Genomic DNA, 17,023 nt, shown 5'->3' with positions numbered 1-17,023 from the left:
TACTGTTTCCATTTATAGGGAGCTGGAGTTAGCCCAAAAGCAAAGTGAGTCAAGGATAGTTGATTTTACTCCATTAAGTGGCAGTTGAAATCTTGGTTAACCCAGTTTTAAGCTATCAATATGTAATTGTTTTTTTTCCAGCAGATCTATTAACTGTGAACTTTGAAAGCAGCCTAGCATATACATATTGACAGGCCTGCACACATTGATTCTTACGAGTAGGTATGAAAGGGTGTAACTAACTTCCAGCACATGACAAGGTTGCAGAGTGTAGCCTTGAGCGCTCCTGTGGGCCGTGCGTTTGCGCTCAGCCTGTGGGCAGCTCTGCAAAGCAGCAACCCCATGAGCAGCTGCCAGGGGGAAGCCGGGTTCTGTGGCAGCTCCCTCCAGCTGCAAAGGGCCAAGTGCAAGGGACTGGCTGCACGAGCCACAGCAGGGAGCAAGTGGAATGAGGCCGGTGACGCACACAGGGTTGGGGTTTTGTTCTGAATTGGCGCAAGGACCTTTGCATTGGGAGTAATTAAACATTTTTTTACCACTTCTGAAATTCTGAGATGAAAAATGTGAGGAAGAATGTTTGGCTCCAGAACAGGCAGCTGGTTTCTTGGATTTCACTGCTGCTCTAGCTTCCCTCATTTTTTTTTCATATTTATCTTGTCTCTGAAACAGTACTGTAAAGAGGTTTCAGAGTAGCAAAATAGTAGTAATACAGTAAATCAGTGTATTTGTAGCTAACTTATTAAGGTGCAATTTTTATCAGTAGTTTTACTTGGAATATGGGGGTCTTGAGAAGCCTAACTAGGCTTCTCTTTGCACGCTTTCAGGCATTTGGGGGAGCTTTTTTGTCATGTTCACATCTCATGAACACTGGAGACAGGGGAGTTGGGACTGAGCCAATTCCAATCTCTAAACAGAAAGCAAATTAGATATAATATAGCAAATTAGATATAATATTTATAAGCAGTTTTGTTGCCTGATTTTTAGCTGTTCCACCCTCCTACCCGCCTTGCTCAGGAAAAACAAATTATATGGCTGTCTTAACATTTTACACTAGTATATTGCTTTTATTATAGGGTATAGTTTATGAGGTGCCAGGTTCTGAACTAAGGGTTTGATCCCAAGAAACCACAGATCATGGAGTAAGTGTAAATGATGTTAAGCTTTAACATTCATGTTACTGGTTAAATGAGGGAGGGGGAGGAAGCCAGTTACTGTTTATTTTACTCATTTTTAATGCTATCTGCCCATTTTAATAGCTTAAAAGTCATGTGCTATTGAGGCTTGCTCCTCATATTTCCAAATATTTTACCCATAAAAGGTCTAAAATTTAGAGTTGGAAAACTAGCTCATCTTTCGTCTGCAGGGTGTAGGAAGGGCCAAGGGGACAGGTGTGTGGAGCACTTGGCTGCCTGTGCCCCTTGGTGAAGAGTGAGGCAGGGGGCTGGGTTGCTCCTCCTTTGATTTTTCAGCTGTATTTACACCATAAATAGGTCAGGTTCAGAAAAGGGAGGAGCTGTGGAGCTATACTGAAATTTCTCATTTTCCTCTCTCTATAATCTAGTGCAAGAGTTCCATGAGCAGCTACAAGGGAGGTATCCTAGTTAGGGCTCTGCCTCGGTTCTTGGAGATTTTTAGTCCCTTGTCTTGGTGCCCAGAACAGACAAATTTTTTGCAAATGCCTCCCTGGGATCCTCAGACTGTTGCTCTGCTCCTGTGTGACCTCCTGTCACTACTATTTGCAGTGGGTATGTTGAGACACTCAACAAACCAAGGCCAATAAACTTCTCATCTTCCTCTGATGCTTAATTTGTTTTACAGCACTTGGACCGGGGTCCCTTCTTAAGCTCAGCAGATGTTCATGTGTCTTTGCCAACCAGTACCTCTGCTGCAACTAGGGCACTCACAAATACGTGACAAAAATATGACTGAAGCCCTTATCTTACCTGATGGTATCTCTCAACCCCTTGCCTTTCTTGCATCTGCTCCTCCAAGTACTGTCAGGTTCTGCTCTAGGCTTGTTGTAGTGGGACTTGCACCTGTCCCATTACAGCCATTTGCTTTGAAAAAGTGATTCACCCTTTGGAGCAGCAGGCTGTAGTTTTCTATGGTGCTTTTCTTTGTGTTTTATGAGGGGCAAGGCTGAAGTTGAGGACAGCTGGGTCAGTGCAAGGAAGCAGCTGGAGTCTAGTGCCACCTGACTACAACACACTGAAACCAGTTCCTCTCTCACATTCTTTTTCTCAGCTGAGGCAGGCTGGGTTTGGGGGAGGTGAACAGTCTTCTAGAGGAAACAGAGCCCTTTGTCCATCTGAGCAAAGGGTTGCAGTTAGAAGTTCAGGCTTAGTATTTGTGCCCATAGAGCTGCAACCCATCTCGTAGCCCTCAAGGCAGTTTATCAAAGTATGGCAGGATAGAGGGGGTTGTGGAGGGAATGCAGCTTTTCCCAGGCTTAGGAAACATGGACATCAGGCCATCAACATAAATACGTTTGCTCTGTAAATACTGCAGTGAAGCTTTGAAAGGACTGGTTAAAAGCCAAGCTGCAGCTCAGCCCTGTTCTGTGTCCTTGGCTCAGGTGGGGGGGTTCCTTCCTGCAGCAGCCCTGTGCACGTGGAGCTTGCACTGTGCTGGGCAGAGAGCGGAGAAGGAGTAGCAGCTCCTGGGCTTAGAAGACTGTCCAGCAAAGCATTTTTTTTCCCCACTTAAGAGCTGCTAGAAAAGCAGCATTGTAACACTGCCAACCGCCAGTTACCTTGTTCTCCTGTTTCCCTTGTCCTATTGTGCATCACCAATACACGTTTTATTACCTTCTTCCAGTGCTCAAGTGCCATGTTCTCATTTAGCCTGTGCTGACATAAATTCTCTGGGCAGCAAGTTTGGCTGGTACAAACTAACTCTCTCTAAAAAGGGAACAGAAGGGAACAGATTAAACCCTTTGATAAGAGCAGAAGCAAAATCTGCATCTCCAAAATGGTTGTTCCTTTCCCCTTATGACAAGCCTTTCAGAGGTCTGCAGGCTGGTCTGTGTATAAAACACTGAGTGGAAGAATGTGCTCTTGCTGCTGAACATGGCCACTACTTACTTACCATCTTTTTTAAGCACAGGTCACCACCAGGTTTATTTTTAGGTATTCAAAGATCTAGAAGACGTTTTGTAATGATGACTCAAATCCCATCAGATTATGCACAAATTAACAGTGTTGCTTCATCATTTCTCTATCTTACATAGCCAGTGTTCTCATTTTGGCTTGGTAGCCTGCATGATATTGATATAGTCTTAGCTATCACACATCAAAGAAGATTAAAACTGGTAGAGCAAGCAGTATTTGAAACGTGTATTAAAAGAGCAGTACATCAGGTATGAAGGCTGTCTTATCAAAAAAAAAAAAAAAAAAAAAAAGGCATTCTGTTAACGGTTCATCAAGGCAACCAAATCTTTCATCTTATAACATTCAGCCATCTTTGCATACTGGGTCAAAATTAGAGTTACCAGAAGTTAATGTAGTAAGAACAAAGCCCTTGCACCAGGTTATAAAGAACCCATTTACTGAAGTTTGCAGCACATGGAACATCTCCGTGGGCTCCTTCCTTGGCTTGGCCACCTAACAGCCTCCCCATGTCAGCCGTGCCACGTGATCCGTTTTCTGTTTGCTGGGCTTGATGAAGCCCAGGAGCTCCAGTTCCGAAACGGCTCGAATGAAACGAGCACTGGGGGCTTCAGTAAAGGAAACTGCACCTGCATTTTAATCACAGGAATGGGTAACACCATTCTGTCCAGGAGGGAAGAGTTTTAAGTCACGGCAGGGACTGGCTGCACATAAGACATTAGATGCAATGGCAGAGCAGGGCCTGCAGCCTACAGAAACACCAGTATTCAAACTAATCAGTATTTTTTTTCTGCAGCCTGAACACAAGGCCCTTGACAAGAAAAGGGGAGGAGAATTACAAAGATTTTTTAGAGGTTTCACCAACACGGCCATGTTCTGTTTACTCACTACTGCACCTCTCACTGCATTCCTGACACACAGCTGCATATCTGGCAGTGAAAGAGAATTTAGTTTTGTGGTAACTACCAGTGGAACTTGCAAAACATGAATGGCCTTCTACTAAAGGAAAAATAGCTTTATCCATGTAGTATTAAATACTATGCTAAATACTCTTCCTGTAGTTAAACTTCCTTTTCTACAAGTATTCAGCTCCTCTCTGTGGCAACATCATTACTGCTGGAGTTAGTTCTTAATGCATTAATGAGGTATTTTAAAAATCCTAGTTCACTAATCCTGTCAGCATTTGAATGAAAATAAATACCATTTAAGAGAAAAAAAAAAAGGAAGGATACTGGATAACGTCATCCACTTGGTCCGAGACAGCTGCATCTCCATTTGGTCCCTCAACTGCCGTCACCACAGTTGAGAAGGCCTGGAAAGGGAAAAGCAGCACAGGTTTAATGCATTTTATGCACAGAGCTGCATGTAAAATGCTGATCCCCTCGCGTGGGAGGAAGGAGACGCTCGGGTGACGGTTGCTCCGCAAGAACCTCAGTTCAACAGCAGGCAAAAGAGCAGGCAAGGCTGGGTACTGTCAGGGCAGGCGTTCACAACAGAAGGGCTCACGTGGTGACCGTTTTGTGTGTCTGCATTTTAAATGCCAGTACTGTTTTGTTCCCTGACCAGTTCTCAGGAGTACAGAGCTGAAAAACATCTGCCAAGGCAGAGTGTTTAGTCTGGGGAATTAACATGGTGAGCGGTCTGTGAAGAGGCCTATAAAATTGCGAGTGACATGAGGAGGCTGTAGCAGTATCTTCTGCCTGCTTTCTTTTACAAGACACAAAGAAGGCAGCAACAAAACAGCTTTAGAATAAGGAAAAGGAGAGTGTCCTCCGCTCTGCATGTAGTTCAGCTACAGAATTCCCTCCCACAGGGGGAAGGAATTAGCTGGGGTTGCTAAAAAGTTAATTGCTCATGCAATCCAGTTGGGGCTACAAAGTGGAGAGACTACTCCAGTTTGATAATTTTTAGAGCTAACAGAGTCGTGTGGCTGAGGAGCACTTGCAGAGTGTATTACGTATCTGCACATCCTGTTCTTACACTCTGGTTTTGGTCGCAGTGAGAGGCAGGATGCTGGGCCAGAACACCTCACCTCGCTCTTCCCTAGCAGCTGCATTCTGCCCAGGAGCCCCACGCTGCAGCAGCAGCACTTGCCTCTTTCCACTGAACTGTCACGCAACAGTTGAAGTAAAAGGGAAAAGGGCAGCTTCGTGAAGCACAAAATCTGGTCTGCACTGAACACAACATACCGCGGCTGCCTGTCCTAAGGGGCGGCGAAGAGGAGCAGAGATGCAGCAAAGAGCCAGGAGCGGCGGCCTGGCAGCAGCAGAGCCGCAGTGCGCCCTGCCACGTACCTCCAGCCAGTCAACGAGGTTGATCAACCTGCCACACTCCAAGTGCAGCTTGTACGCGATGCAGACGTCGGGGGCTTTATTGGAAATGGATCCTCCGTCACTCTTCGAAGCTTGATTCTGATGGGAAAGAGAACACCGAGGCAGAAGTTTTGAACAGTTTTTCATCTTGAACGATCTCTAGGGCTAGATAACACATCACTTCAGGAAATTCACAGCTATTTTTGTAACCAGTTACTGTTTGTGCATTTAATGGCAAGTTGATGGTGCCAAGAAAAAAAACATCAGTCACCAGAAAAAAATAATTTAAGAGGGGGGAAAGAAAAGCTAATTCACTCCTAGTTTTCTTTTGTACTATTTAAGCTTCTCAATCAGCATTTTTTTCCTATTCTACATTTTCAGCATTCTCTGCAGTAGTGGCAGAGCTTTTCTGCCTAAGCTTTTTGCATTTCTCTTGCTAGTCCTTCTGTTCTATGTTTTCAAGAAAAGAAACGGATCATGATGCTGTCTGCTTTTAGTACACAGCAGACAGGAGAGTCTGTTGTCTCCCTCCCCCGCAAAAGGAAAGAGGAAGTGAAAGATCTGCAACACGTGCTGAAAAGTGTAATTGCTTCCCTCATCTCAGATTTTATTTTACAAACTATTCCCTACCCACTATAAGGCTCCAAAAGTGACGACAACAACACAATAAAACCTACCTGTCAATTAGCGAGCTGAACTGGCTTACCAGAGGCTCCAGCAAGACACGGAGGGAAGGCAGACCGAGGGATGGGGCCTTGCCCCTTCCTGAGGCAGCGAGTTGTCCGAGCTGCCCGGGGCTCCTCATGGTGCTGCTCCCTAACCCTGCCTTGCCTCTGAGGCCAGATAGGTACTAGAGCTGCGGGAGCAAGCCCGGGAACGCGGCTGCCTCCTCCTGGAAGGGTTCGGTGGGCAGCAATCACGTGCGGACGCGAGCGCTGCTCCGGGGTGGAGGGCTCAGGCCATGGATGCTGCACGGGACATTGGCTCCCCACAGGGAGGCAGCGCCGCGAGTGAGCTCTGCTGCAGCTCGGGGCTCTGCTTTGGGTCTTCGCGGGGAGCAGGGCTCCTCGCGGGAGCTGAAGTACCTCCCTACGTGAGGGCACCACTCACACAGTCCACAAATACACATCTGCCTTTTTTGCATGCACATTTCCCTTCAGCATCATCCCTGTTCATGTGCTGCCAAGTAAATGGCTGGACCTGTTTCCCCCAAGCAGTGAATTGTGTCATTAATCATTTGCTGGTACTTCACTGAGGCAGATCATCTTCTGCCCCTACCAGCCTTCTGTTAGGAACACCCTGGAGAACTATGCTCTGGTCACGACCCAGGCAAGCACAAGCCATGCAGAAGTCATGGATACTGCACAGAAAAATACTTCTTGGGCTCCTGTGGACTGACATGCTTGCAAAGTACTTGGCCAGTACTGCTGCTGTCAGAGACCACCCAAAACCCCCACCCCCTCCTCAGGTAGCATCCAAGCCACATTAAAAGAAGTCAGAGAACGAAGTGCAGGATGACAAAGGAAAATCAACTTCAGAGAATACTGGAGGTCAATACACAGATATTAAAACGTTTTCCCCACACACACTCCTGCAACAAAATACACCCTCATTTAATAAATAGTCTTGTATTTAGTCTCCTGCAAGTTTCCCACTCTCCCTGAACAGAGTGTGTGCCATACAGCAACTCCACACAGCGAGGACTAAACAACAGTTCTGTACAGCTAAAGTCCCTGGAAAGAGCCATTGACACTCTTCTTGTTTTCCATAGTGATCCCAGTCATAATGGAAGACACAAAAGCTTTTCTGCTATGTCTACAAGGATCCCAGCTAGCGCAAGCTCTGGAAAACAGCTTTCCCATCCAAAATGCTTTCCATAATCAGCTGCTTCCTTTCAGCCAGACTAGCTCTTTGCAGTCCCTAGTTGCTTATCAACAGCAACTTGCTGGTTCCCTGCAGCTGACCGTGTGCCAAGCTTCATGAAACAGCAAAACTGAGACAGGCACATCACGCTCCTGCGCAGCCCTCAGGCACTGCCCCAGCGCCACCAGCAACCCCTTGTTCCTCACCTTCAAGTAGCAGTAGGGGTTATTCAAAGCCGTGTGAAGGGCAATCCGCGGGGCAGCGTTCAGGTGCTCCCGCACAGCACTGGCTGTGTTGAAATACATTATCTCATGCAGAGTCTTGTGGTCTGCAGGGACAAGGTAATTTCTGAAAAAGCAACAGGGGGGATGGGAGAGAGCAAAGAGAGAAAAGACACAAGCTTTACCCAAGGAAATCAGTCTGCAACAACCTTATGTTTCTCAACCAGTGCAGATAAACCTGAAGAGATTAGCACCACTAACATGAACTGCTAAGCAGGGAAGTCACTGATCATCAACGTCTTTAAAGGATTCAACTTTTAGGCCAGTGACTCTAGTAATTTATTCTACTCCACAGATATTATACTTCTTTAAGTCTTCTGATGAGTCTCTGCTCATCTTAGTCTTCATATCTGAAGCATTTTCTTGGCACAGTCATGGTTCTGTCTTATTTTCTGCCTCTAGCTTCCCATTCCGTTCCACACTTTCAAGGCCTCCCCAAGACATGCCTTCATCTCCCCTCTCCTCTCGCCAAAGTCTTCCAGATTGTCTTTGGCAGAACTGCTTCAAAAATCCTATTCTGTTCTGCCTTGCTTGCTCAAACAGTTCCCAAAATGGTTATCACACTTGACATCTATACAGTTTCATAAGCAGAAGAGATCAGCAAAGATTAGGGTAAAAAGTCTGACTTTGCTTCACCACACACACTCAATCCTCCCTCAGCTTTATTCCGTAGCCAAAATAAATAGGTCAATTTATGTGCCAGTTGCTTGTATTAATCCATGAAAGAGAAATTATTATTTTTAGAGATCTCACTCAAGAAGGAATAGGAAGGAGAAAAGTGTACTTCATACTCACAGGACTGAAAATTTTGATGAGATTTCTTCCCTGTGTTAACTCATTTACAAAGTTTCTGTTGCAGCTTACAGAGCAGTATCAGACTAAGGGAGGAATATAAAACAGGAGCACCTACCTTACAAGACTGTCTATAAAGTCAACAACTTCAAAACGAAGCATTTCAAACTTTGTCATTTTCTTAGATCTCCTTGATTCCTTCAACTCCAGCAAGGTCTTGGAAAAAAAAAGAAAGTGGTGCCTAAAGCTACATGGGAGGTAGTTATTCTTTGCAAAACACAAGCTATATTTATATGAGCAATTGCTTTTGCTGGCCTATCTTCCCTGATGATGTTAGAAGCTGTGATTGTGCAGTTATTTCTACTCAGGCCAGTGTATCCAGTCCTCAAGCTGGTAGTTAGGGAAATTCTTCAAACCTCTGGCTTGAAAAAATAAGAGTTAAGCAGGATATGTAATTTCCAAGTTACCCAAGAAAAAAGAAATCAAAAACTCCTAATTCACATTCTGAAATCCTATTTCATTGCAGTTATTTTCTATCATTTTCTATGCATCAGGTGGGCCTGATGTACACACTCGCCATATGTTCGGTCATTTTAAGGATGAGTTGCTTATAGACATCCTTTACTCAGAAGTCCGGCAGGGACAGCTGTGGAGCCTACCCAAGCCTCACCTTCTGCAGGTGATACAGGTCTGTCTTCTTCTGGAGCTCCTTTTGTGATGATATGGATTCCTCTTGTTCTTGGCAAACTCCTGCTATTAGAATTAAATTTATGTTTGATAAGAATAAATCTTTCCTGAATAGTTATATAAGCCATTAACCCAGGGAAATGGAGAAGCACTCAGTTACTTCTTTGCGTAGGATGAACATTCAAGCATAGGCTACTATTAAGTAGATAATAGATTATTAAAAATAAATAAACATCCCCTCCCCCAAAGAAACCAAGAGCAGCAGTAATTAACCGAAGCAGTTCACACATGAGCAGAGATCCAGTGCTAGCCCTGTATGTCACTTGAGTTCTACTTATGTCACCCTGGGTCACATTCTCAACATTGGTATAATTGCAGATTAGTAATACAGTTTGGTGGTCAATTACCACACCAATTCTTAGTGATTTTAAATGAAAAATATATAAAAAAAAACAAGAAAGCAAAGAAAAAAAATGAAAGCTGAGTGATAAAGACTATTTCCTAATCACAATCAGCACACAAAGTAACTAGATTTCTTGCCTCACTTTTGAGCATAACAGCAAGGTGGAGAGTCCACCTGCAGATCACAGGTCAAGCTCTGAGCAGCAGAAACGTTCCCAATACCCGAAAGCCGCTTGTTGACTTGTACAAAGTGAGCTGGTATTTTCAGTTTAGTGCTCTGCATCCAGGTGACTTCACCACTGAAAATCATCCTTGCAATTTCATTGTGAACAGCAAAGATCTAGCAGAAAATGGCAACAAAACAATCCCTTTCTATTATATAATTGATAGTTCAAAATATATCAATGAATCACACAGGACTGCAAGCTGTTGCCTAGCTTCAATGAAGCACAATCCTTATTTTATTATGACCAGCCTTGATTTGTTTTAGTAATTCCCAAACTCCCAAATCTAGACGGAAAAAATGCAGGAAAAAAACAGATATTATTGAAAAATAAGAAAATGTTATGTTTTAGTCCACTATATGAAGTAAGTCCACCCTTAAAGCTCATAGACACTGCTAAACCAAAACTCATCTTTAAATTACATCTTTTTTGCTCCTGTTCACAATTCTCAAATACTTGATGTTGTCAACAGCATGCGTACACACACAGACACACCCTCCAGCAAAAATCTTTATTAATAACAGCCTCTTTTTTTTTTAAACCAACACATTCACTGCTGCGAAAGAAAAAAAAAATCTGTTGCTCTCAGAGCAATTCCAGTGCTGAACTGAAACAAGGATTTAAAGATGTCAATATGAATGGATAATGAAGATTTAATAATTAAAGATATTACATTATAACATTATCCACATTAAAATTTTCAAAAGAGAGAATTTTCCTCTCTCCAATATTACACCGATCTATGCAACTTGTGATGTTGTTAATCAAATCCTTCAGCTCGCAATAGATTCAACACAAGTCTATTAAGGTGATTTTCCTCCCCCAAAGCTCTATGTTTTGAGCTCTTTAAAATCACTAGGCAGTCTTGGAAAGGCTTTTTTAAAAATTAAGTTTAAAAAGCAGATTCTGGACTATCCCTTTACTCTAAGGGATTCTGAAGGAAATTTTGATAGACAACACTTTTTTCCACAAACTTCTGAAAACTTTTACTAAAGGTCAACACAACAGCAGCATACAGTAAGAAGTCCCTTGACTCAGCAATCTATTCATTTAAAATGTATCTGTACTTTTTCATTACACTCTCAAGTCCCTCTGAAAGCAGAGCGAAATCATCCACGAACTCATCTGGCCTTCTCTGCTTTAACAAACATCCTAAAAATCCTAACTTTAAATAAATAGTGGCTTTTTATTTTATAGTTCTGCATGTCACTAATTAAAAAAAAAAAAAAAGCCCTTCCATTATAGTTCAGGTCCTTCAGAACTGTGATTTTTCATCTTGGCTGATATGTGTAGCCTACTCAAAGCAATCTCCACATTCCTGCACTGTGCTGGTGATATCACTAGATCCATTTACAGCTACAGATAAGTAACGCTATCATTTATTCTATAGCTGTTAGGCAGGATAAAACTCCTCTTGCTTTCTTCTGTTACTGAAGTTATGTAGTGATTTGAGTTTTAATGAATTCTTCTAAATAAGCTTCCATTTCCCCAGAGTGCTACATGACTATATTTAATAGCAGACTGCATTTGGTGGCTTATTGCCTACTTGTCTAAATATAGGCTAGCAATCCCAGCCAACAAGGAACTTAAATTAACACACACAAATCAGACCAGCTGATAGCCACTTTATTTTCAAAATAGGAAGGTGGGGCAGCACTTCTTAATCCAAGGAGTCACTTTCAAAATAAATATGGCAGTTTCAGTGAGCCAGTCACTGGAAGAGGCAGGCTGCTGTTCACCTACTTTCTTAAATTTTCCAATTCATCCCCTCTAATGCCTTATCAAGTCTCAGCATGTCAACAGAGTTCTGACAACTGATTCAATATCAAAGGTCTGCTCCTGTTAATATTTAAAGATTTATTTTTATTTATTAGATATTTTTAAATGACTGCAGTATCTGGTAAAATTCTCAAAAATAATGTATGACAGAATTAGTAACATTTATCCAATTTCTTATCTCGTCTCATGCTAGTTTTTTGTGCTAGGAAAAAACCCCAAACTATTTACCATAACAATAAATAACGCATGCATTTCCTAATTTTGTGATGTACTTTTTGATAGGGTAAAAGTGATATTCATTGACTAGATGCAGATTGTTTTAAAGATGTTTTATAATGGGTTGTATGATGACACACTCTTACCTTCCAGTTTCTGAAACTGGGCTAAGAAGTCCTTCAACTTCTCTACCACCTTATCAAAGTCTTTTCCAGAAGATGACACAAAAATCTCCACACATTTCTGAAGCATGGTTACCAAGTCAGACTTATTCAACATCCTAAAAGACATAATTGTTGGCTGAAGATTAAGTATAATATCTTTTGAAATGCTTAGCAGGAAAAAAAATAACTAAGAGTAATTTGAAAACCTCCTTTTAAAGAAAAGAACCTCCAAGATTTCTTCAAGCATTAAGTCTTGCTGAAATATTTTTTAGTTGCTGCCATTAACAAAAAAGCAAGAACAACCTGCATAGAAGTAAATGCTTTTTTCACTTTCTCTACAAAATTTACAGCAAAGCTGCAGTTCAAATCAACCACCACACCCTCCTCACATATCTCCCCCTCCAGAAAAAAGAAAAAAAAAAGAGAGAGAGAATGGTACAGTTTGTAATTCCCAGGAAGATGGGTGAAAATGGATAACTGGATTAGTATAAATTCATACATTCAAAAAATTCTGTACTCTGAGATTCAAAATTCTTGTTCTTGAAATCTCCTAAAAATACAAGTTATTCCCTTCTGCCTTTAAATAATATAAAAATAACTATTAGCTTTTACTTAAGTTTTAATTGCTTAGCATAACATTTTTATAAAAGTCACCAGGAAGTCCTTAGTCTCAGCATTTTCATTCAAAAGCTATCGAAATAAATCCTTACAAATATCCATAAACAAGCACCAGAATTATGGTCACTGTGTCAAGTCTGGAATCCTTACACACGCTTGCCATGATTTTCAGTCCATAAATACCATGATTCTGAACAGTAATGACACATTTGTAAGAGCACTAAAGAGCCCTCGAGGAGCTTTTCTTTTTTCTTAAGTACAAAGAAAAAACGATAGACTTCAGAGTGGATCCAAAAGAAAAGTGAGGGAAGGATGAACATAATGAGTATCACTGGGGCATGGGACTACTGGAAGGCAAAGGTATTAACAAATAGTAACTCACCTGAGCAAAGGGGGAAGGAAAAAGGATTGTGAATAGAAGGAGAAAAATGTCATTTTATCAGCTTTCTTCTAAAGGATAGCAGCAAAATCCTACACATAGAAAGCAGAGACAAGTTCAAGCAAAAACCAAAATGGAGCTAAAGTGTGTGTTAGAGTTGGCAGGGGGGAGTCAGGGGAAACAGAACATCCAGAAGCTGAAATCCCATAGCTGGACCATCTGAAGGAGTTATTTCATTAGAAAAAAAGACAGAATTGATGAGGAGAGAGGAAGAGTTCTCTATTAAAGAAATCACCCTGAGCACTGTCTTTCTACCAGAAGTTCTCTGCAGGGCAAGTCAGTATCAGAGAAGAAGAGAGACGAGCAGATAGTCAGAATAAAGGCGGAGGCAAGCCAGAAGTTAATGGCAGTGTTAACCTTGAGATAGGAGAAGCACAAGAGCTCAGGCTGAAAGGAAGTTAATCAAATGTAGGAGAAGCAAAAGGAGAGAAAAAGCAACAGAGTTGTTAGGGATGGGAGAACAGACCGTGCAGAAAAGCATGGTGACACATTTGTGGGCAAGGGCTGATGGGTGACCGAGGGGTGTTAGATTAATGAGAGGCAAGAACGAACTTGGAAGAAATGATGCAGAAACGACAGCTCAGGAACGTAACCCCTTAAAGGGATGAATGTTAAAAAATATATATGTATATATAGTGAAGCAGCAGTGCAGGAGAACAACTCAGCACAGCAAAGATACAGTTTGTGGACTATGTTTCTTTATGTATATGAGCCCAGAAAGTCATCCTCCATATTCCATCAAAATGTTGTCTTTTTCCATCCAATTTCACTGTCAGAGACATTAAACCTCACACACCTAGAGACTGAAAAGGCAGTTATGGTAACAGCACTGTATGCCAGAACCAAACTGTTACTTGAATGGCTGCATGAAATAGTCATCTGTCATGATAAGGCATGTATAGAAGTTTATAGAAGTAACATTACAATTGAAGGGTTTTCCATTAAGAAAACTGGCTGAGCCGACTTTCGTATTTTAACACCGACATGTAACAGCAGTGTAAGTTCTCCTCAAGTCTTAAGCTCACAATAACAGGAGCCATTTACCCTTCTGTGGTACATAAAGGTAGGAGAGTTTTCAGGGGGAAAAAAATAAAAGCACATGAAAATAAGAAAGGCCTCAGCTATTCATTTGAACCAGGTTATAGTTTTCAAAAGAGGGCAAAATATAGGCCAACAAGAACGCATAACTTGACTGAAAAACTGCTAAAAAGAATTTATAAAAAGATAGAACAAAAATATATGTATTAGAAGATCTAACACAATCACATTTTAAAAGACACTTAAGAATTGTTTTTTAAAGCAGGTTGCAGAAGTCCAGCTGATGTTCCCAGTCACACAAAGTAATCTCAATGGATTGAAAAGAAGCACAAGAGATACTAGAATCTGGTTGGGTTCCACCGAAAGGAGTTGAAATAGAAAAAAACAGCATTCAACTATAATTGCAAACAATCCTACAATTAACTGCAAAGCTTACAAATGAACAGTGCTTTCACTTCAAAGTTCTAGAAGAACAGATGACTGATATTCTTATGCACCTTCAATGCTATTAAAACAAAATGGAAAAGGAAAAAAAAATCACCTTGCTAGCTGAAGAGATGACTCATAGTCCTCTGTCTCCCACACTCTGCTTTCCAAACATGCACAGTGCAGCTCCCTGATCTGTTACCCGGCAGGGGAAAAAAGGACAAGTTTTACAAACAGTGCAATGGGCAACTCTTAACAAAAAGCTTTTCAAAGTAATAGGCAACTCCTTTGGAGCTTGCCTCCCAGAGAGGCAGAATGATTGCAATAGAAATTGAGAACATCGAGAGCTCCGTTCAGCAAGACACTAAATGTGTTTGGATTCAGTGTGTTCCCCTGCACCAGGTTTCAAATAACGAGGACTCAGAGGAAGAGAAATTCAAAGGCCAGAAAGAATCTCCAATCAAAAACCCCAACTGAAATACTGTTTTATTCTCAACTATGGCACAGTTCACACTGATTTTACAACTCGGGACAAACTCTAATAACAGTGTGCAATACATTGAAAATTAACAGACAAGTGAGCACGCACAGAATTTACTGTTCTGCTAATGGAAGAAGAAATTGCTCAGCATAAGAAGGTGGATTTAATGACCTAAGAGCAATTTGGCTATCAAGAGCAATTATCAGTGTTCCCTTCTTATCATTTTATTCTGCACAGAAGGTTGCTAAATCTCACTCTCATCATCTGAATTTGCCTAATAAGCTGATAGGTGGTAGTCAGGGTACATAATCTGCAATGCCTACAGAAAATTCCAGATCTGGGAGAGTCAACCTGCATAAACTCTTGCTGATCTGTGCAGCTGCTGCCTCCTACAAATTCCTTGCAGTTGAATGTGAACGAGGTATGATCCAAGCCACGGCAGAAACTGCCTGCTGCTCTCTTATCCATAATAAGAATACACCTGCCTCTACTTGGGAGGCAGGGGACAAGCATCAGAATAGTAGAAAGAGAGCCAATACACTGAAACAAAAATCTCTGTTTCACTGAAATGGAGTAACAATACTTCACCTGTTTGCCCAAAGGATACTTTGGAAGAGAAGATGTGAAAACATGAAGGCACCTCAGAACTGGCACATAGTTCTCGTGGTAAACATGCAAGTCTTCCAGTAACTTCTGTACTGCTTCCTATAGTAACAGGATAGTTGTTTTCAATAATTCTGATATTCATTTATTTAAAATTATCACGAAGTACCTAAAATGAGTCTGAAGATCCATCTTAGTGTTCTGCGATTTAAATCACCAGTGTTAAGAGTACTGTCTGCAGTCTATAAAAAAAAAAGCATGGACACATGGAAAAACTGTAAGTATCACTTAAATTGTTAGTCAGACTGCAAAGATTGAAGGTATCAGAGGTACTTAATTCTGCAGAGAGCTTTCCAGGACGTTAAAGTCTGAGGCAATTTAGAATATTAAAATATATTTCTCCCCATAGCCTTTTTATTCATCAAAATTTAAGGCTCACTGATACAGCTTATTTAAATGACTTCCAAGATCTTATGATACACATACATGAGTTCATATTTTAATTTTAAGCAGGATCATTAGGAAGGGGGGAGGGATGGAGTTACCCACACTATGAAAAAGCTAAAAGAAGAAAACAAGTTCTGTTTAACACTGCCAAGGCAATCTCATTCTCCCAAAGCCAGCACATTATAGCAATTGTATATCCCTTTTCTTGTTTCTCAGGTAATTCATACATGCATATATATGTGCATAAATACATGCATGTATGTGCAGTAGGACTGTGTAATATGCCAAATAAAGTTGTAAGGCATATAGTTTCTCCCCTTCGTTCTGTTTTAAGAAGTCCTAAGACTTTTAGAAGTCCACAGACCAGCACTTTTTGGCCTCTGTAAAAACTTATTATCACAAGGTCTGTAATGATCTCTTGATGGCCAAGCAAACATACAATAAAGGTAAGGCAAATAAAACAGGATATTGATTTAAAGAAAGTCTTGAATATAGTTATACCCAAGAGTTACATTTCCTAAACTAGAGAACTGGAGCACTGAAACTACTTGTGCTCAGCTATCCATAGCTCTTCCCAGAGGGGAAAGAAAAACCTCAAACAATTGTAGGTTAAGAGAATTTTAAGGAGCCCTTTCATTCCAGAGCAGTGCAATGGTGTCCTTGGGGGAACTGTTTTAAAACCTTCTGCGACTCCCTGTCTTTCAGGAGTCCCCGAGAAGGTCTCCCTACTCTCATTATTCTCCACTCTCCTCTGGTACCCAGGGGAAGTCAAGCCCCCGCAGAGGCTTCTTCATCCCCTCAAAGACCGCAGTAAACTACAAGCTTCCTGCAGCTCTTTACTTTGTTCCCATTCCCATTCCCATTCCCAGCCAAGTTTCCCTGAGGCTCTCAGGCTGGGGGCTGGCTCCACAGCCACCTCCTCCTGGGGGCCCAGCTCTGCCCCCTCCTTGCAGTCTCCTACCTGTCAGCTCCCCAGATATCCTCCAGCTGGAGCACTGAAACCCCTGCAGCCAGAGAGAGCTCTTTGAATCCCTTGCATCCGAGGCTGGCACAGATACACACAAGTGAAAAAACAAATATGCCATACTTATAGGGTAAAGCTTCCAGTAGCCATAAACAGAAAAAAAAAATCCTTTTTTTCAAT

General features: G+C 41.7%; 1 protein-coding gene across 2 annotated transcripts in view; it reads right to left on the bottom strand.

The window, feature by feature from the left end:
- Positions 1–3,523: 3,523 nt before the first annotated feature.
- ORC3 (origin recognition complex subunit 3) overlaps positions 3,524–17,023 on the bottom strand; it is a 32,914-nt gene continuing 19,414 nt past the window's right edge. Inside the window, exons 12-20 of one of the 2 annotated variants that reach the window (XM_088519762.1) lie at positions 15,418–15,534; positions 14,464–14,543; positions 11,804–11,943; positions 9,026–9,105; positions 8,474–8,571; positions 7,489–7,630; positions 5,402–5,518; positions 4,340–4,419; positions 3,524–3,708 (exon numbers count right to left, since the gene is read on the bottom strand). In XM_088519762.1, the coding sequence (XP_088375888.1) occupies positions 3,603–3,708; positions 4,340–4,419; positions 5,402–5,518; positions 7,489–7,630; positions 8,474–8,571; positions 9,026–9,105; positions 11,804–11,943; positions 14,464–14,543; positions 15,418–15,534 (960 nt within the window). In that variant the 3' untranslated portion in view covers positions 3,524–3,602. Of the gene's footprint in view, positions 3,709–4,339; positions 4,420–5,401; positions 5,519–7,488; positions 7,631–8,473; positions 8,572–9,025; positions 9,109–11,803; positions 11,944–14,463; positions 14,544–15,417; positions 15,535–17,023 lie in introns of both variants that reach the window. The other variant, XM_088519763.1, reaches the window with a different exon arrangement.

Source organism: Tinamus guttatus, unplaced genomic scaffold (assembly GCF_059628265.1).
Source record: "Tinamus guttatus ecotype Peru unplaced genomic scaffold, ASM5962826v1 Tinamus_guttatus_pri_ptg000070l, whole genome shotgun sequence".
Taxonomy (NCBI): Eukaryota; Metazoa; Chordata; class Aves; order Tinamiformes; family Tinamidae; genus Tinamus; species Tinamus guttatus.
This window is presented reverse-complemented; position numbering and strand designations above follow the sequence as displayed.